This window comes from Anguilla rostrata, chromosome 2 (genome assembly GCF_018555375.3).
Source record: "Anguilla rostrata isolate EN2019 chromosome 2, ASM1855537v3, whole genome shotgun sequence".
Lineage (NCBI taxonomy): Eukaryota > Metazoa > Chordata > Actinopteri > Anguilliformes > Anguillidae > Anguilla > Anguilla rostrata.
The window spans coordinates 40037115-40043444 of record NC_057934.1 but is presented as its reverse complement, the minus strand read 5'-3'; the positions used below and the strand labels follow the sequence as shown (position 1 = coordinate 40043444).

The window sequence follows — 6330 nt, the reverse complement described above, 5'->3', positions numbered from 1 at the left end:
CATTCCTATCATACCATTTTCATACCTTACTTTTTAACCCATGAGCAGATTGTACGGTATGTACACCAAATAAGATGAGTGTGGTTTGTCTGACATATATTCACATCTTGTTTTCAGTTCTTATTTTTACTACATGTGGTGTGGTGGGAGTGCTGAAAAAGCAAAAACAAAAACACATGACTTGCTTCAGTTTAACAGACACAGAGGTTCCTGTCAACGGTATGTGGAAATATTTTCTCAGTGAAATCTTGACATTATTTACGCATTAAATTAATTAATTAATTTGTGCTCATGTTAAATGGCCGACCACAGCAATCTTTCATTGCCTGTGTTACTATATAAATTTGTTTGTGAATGTAAGTCTGTTCATGTAATGTGAATGTAAGTTGTGCTTCGGTATTTAGTGCATCAGGACAATAGTCAGTCTACCCTCTCACAAGTAGGTTAAATAAAGTACTGCTTACAACTAGGCTACATCCACCTCATACCTGTTTTATTGGTAACAAAGAGGGCAGTAACACTATAAAACAACCAAATCACATTTTTCAGAATGTGTGACAGTCCATAATATAACACAACATAACTTAATTTATGCAAACATGGTTGCCTTATAGCATTTCCCCAAAGGTCAGGAGAACCTGCAAGTGTTCAGAAGCCAAAAAGAAAACAATTTAGCTTTAGTTTCTTTTTTTAATAATTAACTTAACGATTAAGATGACTGATGTTTGAGTGTGGTGTAGGCCTATTCTATGAAATTTCCATTTCAGTTAAAATGCTAATAATAACTGAAAGAGTGCCCTTCAAAAAGTATGGAAACAGAGTTAAATTTGTTATTTTTTCTATACACTTAACGCATTTGGATTTGAGATCAAAGGATGAGGTAAAAAATGCTGCTTTTATTTAATGATATTTACAAGCATATATGGTATGTTTTACCATTTTACAAAACATTTTGTGTTGAGTCACCACATTTTCAGCTGTGAGAAAGAAAGTTAACAGGTGACTGACAGCTGTTAACTGTTGCTAAGATGTTTCCTGTTGCATGAATTGTTCGCACATAAGAGCAGTGTCTAGTCTTGGTTTTAGCCTTTGTTTTCGTCTGTGGAGATAGAAGGCATACACCATGAAGACCAAAGAATTAAAATGTGTGAAAAACAACTAATTTGTAAGCTGAGAGAACTCATTGAGATGGATAGCACAAGAACAAGGTGTATCAAGTACAGCAATTTCAGCAAAAAAAGTCTTGAAAAAGAGAAAAAACTGGTGGACTCAGAAATACACCATACAGGTCAAGGAAGACAACTGCAATTGATGACCAGTGAGTCTCACGAAAAACCCTAAAACAACAATCAGTAACATCACTAGCAGTCTCAAGAAGGCAGGGGTGAAAATATCACAAGCCACCTGTGATGCACGGCTGAAGATGACCTTGACATCATGTGCTGAACAGACACAGAAAGACAGTAACATTGGCTTGCTGCTTTTTATTACCTCAAATAACACAAGGAATCCTTGAAAAGGAAAAGGTCAATCTGGCAACCAGAACTCCACAAAAAATGCCAAACAAGAAGTCAAAAAGTAGCCCCAAAAATAATCAGGCACCACACTTCACACAAGTCCTCAAAGTGACTTCCCACTCCCCTCTAAGGCCTGAAACCCCAAAGGCCTGAAGCCCAATCATCAGGTAATTTCTCGCAGCTGATGTGATTACCTGTCAGTAGGGCCAGTCCTGCCTCCGTAGCACGCACATGGCCAGCTACTGTAACAGGTGAAGGACCCTCTGGAAGGTCTGATGTGGCAGTTGGCAACAGCAAAAGAGTCCCTTCTGGGAGGCTCCCTGTAGCAGACAGCAAGGGAGGCTCCTCTGGCAGGCCCACTGCTGCAGCAGCTGATAAGGGAGCTCGTTCCCAAGCACTCACTGCTGCAGGCTGCGAGGAAACCCCTTCTGGAGGGCCCACTGTGGCAAGCTATGGTGTATGAGGCACCGTTGTGGGCAACAGTCGGTTAAAAAAACAGAAGAGGAAACTAACCATTTCTGCACAACAGAGATCCAGTTATACAAGAGCAATTGAAACCTCACGAGAGGTCCAGTGAACAGCGTGCGTGGTCCAGTGGACAGCGAGGGCAATTGAAAGTGGCTTGTAGACCTCTGCCACCGGAGTTAGGAGGTCCCCCAGGTAGTCCTGGGGCAGCCCTTCACATCCCATCATGTAAAGGCCCCTTTATGGGGTTGGCAGTGAAACCAGCTTGTTCATTGTGCCTTCTGTTGGCGGTGTCTCTTCCATGGCTCACCAAGGAAAAAACTTTTTTCTTTTTTTTTTTAAACTTCGAGTATAAAACAATTTCGTTCGCAGAGAACTTCGTTTTCTGCAAGCCGAAAAAAAATCGGTTGGTGACGCTTCCCGGTCAGCTCACTCTCATTGGCTATTGCGTGTTCCTGCTTAATATTCCATATCAAACATGTTTGATATTTACGATTCAAGATCGGGGAGACTCCGATCCAGTCGGTAACATTAAGATCATGTCTGTAAACCCCTCACACTACAGGATCATTTGGGCAGCTAATCGGTTCAGACTAGCCTCGGATCGGGAACGCCCCCGCGATTGTCGGGAAGAGCGAATCGGGCACAAAATCGGCCCAATTATCCTCTAGTGTGGGGCCAGCGTAAGGATCAGAAAATGACGCCATCCTGTGACATCACGTACAAAATCCTTGGACTGATGCCTGGAATACAGACACACGCGAGCTTGAATTTACTTGATGGAAAGATAGGTATAGCTACGTAGGCTAAGATGTTTATTTTAGTTTTTGCACTCGCGCCTACTTGTTTATTGCTTGTATTATTTGCATAGCTGCTTTGCTGAGTTTGTTTGTGTTGATCAGATTAACCTACAGGGTCCAAGTTAAACTACGCGGTACACTGCTGGCGACATTCTAAAGCTCCGTTTTGCCCTCCCTAATAATGAATACATTTTGTTCTATCAGATACTCCTCGTCGCTCTGCTAAACGCCCACCAATTTTAGCTTTTCCCCATGGAAGGAGTGGTCTGTGCCTTCTCACGTGACCTGCTGGCTACATAAACAGACACGACTGAAAACGGCTGAACGTTTGTAAATTTGCTATTCTTGTAAACGGGTAAGTAGATGTATATAATTTGAATCCGATGCACACGCTCGTATACATGTTACTATCTAGCTGTAAATAATTTGCAGAATTCTTGAGTGTTAGCTTAGGTTCATATTCTAGATAATGTAGCGTAATCGCGAACAAAGGTAATTCAATATTAAATGTATGTAGCGTTTCACGTCCCCTGCAAACAGTCTTTTGTTACCTGAATCGGGTTATAAAATATTTTAGTATTTTTTAATAGTTTAGTATTTAGTAGCTAGCTTGTTTGATTTATGAAAAGTGAATACTGTTGCAGTGTTTTCCCATTGCAACTTGTTTGAGACGTGAGTGAGGGAGGAGGCCTACCTACTAGTTCTGTCTGTATCTAAATTGTAGTGTGCGTCACCATATTGTTTGTGTGTCCAAAAGTCCATGTGTTAAGACTAAAATTGCACCTTTGTCTAGCGCCTAGCTTAAGCGATTTTTGAACTCGGTTAATATGTCATAGTTAAGGAAGAGGGAGGGTCAGGCTTTCGTAAGAAGCAGCAGAAACACGAGGGACTTTAAAAAAGGGGGTTGAAGGAATACTGTGGTACTTCACTGTCTGTCCCAGAAGCTCCGGCTGGTTTTTACAGAAATTGGTATGAGGTGCTCTTTATGACCACAGAACAGGCTAGTCTGTTACTAGTTGAACTAATTCATGACTCCGTGTGACTTCTTTCCAGGACTGTCTAGTCATCTACCTATTTATTGTCTTCTGTCTAAATTACTCTGGCTGCTGCACTTTCTGTAAATTAGTGTTTGTATTTTACTATATGTAATTTGTGTATGTGTGTCTGTGTGTGGTTTTTTTGTATATTTGTAATCTCTACTATTGCTGAAATTGTGATATTTTAGAAATGCAGTCACCAGTTAAACAGAATCTCCACCCAGAGAGTGAGGTGGTGATCAACAAACTCATCAACATCAAGCTGACAGCATCTTACACCTATCTGTCACTGGTATGGACATTCACCTTCTTCCTCTCAATGTTTGAAATGTCAATTTGAGATGATATTTAAAAATGTTGCATATTTCTATATAATATTGCACTTTTTGTTGGTGTTGTAGTTCCAAGTGCCATGCGACATCTATGCTAAGCCTTCCCCTGTCGACTAGTGTTTATGATGTCTTGTCTTTTGTTCTCTGTTGTACCTGCTGACCAATATATTCATGGTATCATTAATAGTAACTAACTCAACATATCCTGCCATGAACATGTGTCCGTGTGTGCATATTGTATTTGCCCATTCTCTCTGTTGGTGTCAGTGCACTGTGACTGTCTTGTCAAACTACATGCCATATTAACACTTAGATGTTTTTCAGGGTATGTTTTTTGACAGGGACGATGTGGCTCTCCCAAGCTTCTCAAGTTATTTCCTCAAACGTTCTGTGAAGGAGAGGAAGCAGGCAGAAAGCCTGTTGGGATACCAGAACATGAGAGGTGGTCGAATTTTGCTGCAGACTATTGCGGTGAGTTCCCAGCGATACTCTTCCTAAAACAACTCATTTGATTTTGCATGCTATGGTGTTCTTTAATGGTGGAGATCCAAGAACATTTCATGAACCTTACTCATTCTTTTTTTCTTTTTATTTATTTTTATACTGTCATCTATTGGGTCACCATCAAAATGTTGTTTCTAACACTTAAGGCAGTTGAATACTGCCAGCAGGTTCCCTTTCTCTCAGACTGGACTGCCAATGGCAATCTGAGAAGAACTCACTCTTTCCTCTGTCTTCCCCAGAAACCCAGCAGGGAGGACTGGAAGGGAGGATTGGATGCAATGACTTTCTCTCTGGAGTACCAGAAATCTCTCAACCAGTCCCTGCTGGAGTTGCACAACATGGCCAACAGCCACACCGATCCTCATGTGAGTCAAAAGATGTGTTTCGAAGGATTTTCACTTCAGTGCTTTTAAAAAAAGGGTTTTCGTTTGTGGAGACGTGTAGTCATTTGGTCTGAGCGTGCACAGTATTGGATTTATTGTCAGTGTCAGTATTAACATTTTCTTGCTTTGTGTATCTCAGCTGTGTGACTTCCTGGAGCAGGACTTCCTGTCTGACAGCCATGATGTCATCAAGCAGCTCGGCGATTATGTGGGCAGTCTGACCCGCCTGACTTCTGCAACCCAGGGGTCCATGGGGGAGTACCTGTTTGACAAGCATACTCTGTGACTTGAAGACCTTTGCCACAACCTATATTTCCCCCTTAGATGGAGAAAAATAAGAATGGCTTGATTATTGGAATCCATTTCTAATGACAATACTTCATACCTCAATACCACATACCTCAACCAATACCTCTTGCTTTCATTAATGTACTGTCTGAAACCGGTGCTGGAAACGAACATGGATCTAACTCATTCTCATAACTTGTTTACAGTATTATGTGCATGTGCGTGCTTGTACGTGCATGATGTTTATGTGTGCTGGTACATTTAGGTCCCCACGGTGCTGTACCTGGTTACAGAAGTCCACTGGGTCCACATTCTTGAGAAAGGACCAACTCACTTTTTAAGCTCCGTTTGTAACCTTGTGGTTTAACTACTGCAGATTACTTTGACTATAACTTGGAATGATTTTGGATTTGAATGAAGTTGACTAATTTGATTAAAATAAGATTCCAAGAATTTTCTGAGTATTTATTTATATCTTAACCCTGTCATTTTTTTGTTAAAGAACATTTTTCTTCCTTGGTTTCCTCAGTTATACACATTTGACGCATTTCACATGTCAGCTCCTTTCCATTGTCCTATATTCTTTATATAAAAGTGGATTATTATTTACTCCAGCGTTTATATAATTCAGCAGCCTCTAGTGCATAACATGAGTATTGCATCTATCCTCACAGGAAAAACCATTCCTATATATGAGCACAGAACAGATGAGGGGAAACTGTAGTTGTACTTAAATACACTGTGGCCACGTAATTAGTTTCACATGCTCATTAACGCAAATGGACTGTTCCTTCAAACAGTGCGTCGTGGCAGCAACCCAATATATAAAGATGTGGTGCTTACAGCATCTCAGAAACACCTGCACTCCTGGGATTTTCATACACTAGTTTCAAGAGTTTACTGAGACTAGTGTGATAAACTAAATAACCAGTGAGTGGCAATGGGCAGCAGTTAACTTGTTAATGAGAAGGGTCAGAGGATAATGGGCACACTTCAAGCCAACT

The 6330-nt window shown here is 40.8% G+C and overlaps 1 protein-coding gene and 1 long non-coding RNA gene across 3 annotated transcripts; one reads left to right on the top strand and one right to left on the bottom strand.

Annotated features, from left to right (window-relative positions):
• Positions 1-876: 876 nt before the first annotated feature.
• On the bottom strand, positions 877-2987 carry LOC135248012 (uncharacterized). The gene is made up of 2 exons (XR_010328351.1): positions 1712-2987; positions 877-1099 (listed from the first exon to the last, which is right to left on the bottom strand). It is a non-coding gene; the product is annotated as an uncharacterized LOC135248012 (long non-coding RNA).
• An 18-nt stretch (positions 2988-3005) lies between these two features.
• On the top strand, positions 3006-5779 carry zgc:56095 (Ferritin, lower subunit-like). 2 transcript variants are annotated; one of them, XM_064322092.1, is made up of 5 exons: positions 3006-3147; positions 4008-4111; positions 4476-4622; positions 4895-5020; positions 5178-5779. In XM_064322092.1, the coding sequence occupies exons 2-5, from the start codon at positions 4010-4012 to the stop codon at positions 5322-5324; spliced, it is 522 nt and encodes a 173-aa protein (XP_064178162.1). In that variant the 5' UTR covers positions 3006-3147; positions 4008-4009; the 3' UTR covers positions 5325-5779. The 2 variants fall into 2 exon arrangements, with proteins under 2 accessions (XP_064178162.1, XP_064178161.1); XM_064322091.1 differs by lacking the exon at positions 3006-3147 and having other exon boundaries at positions 3958-4111.
• Positions 5780-6330: the final 551 nt, after the last annotated feature.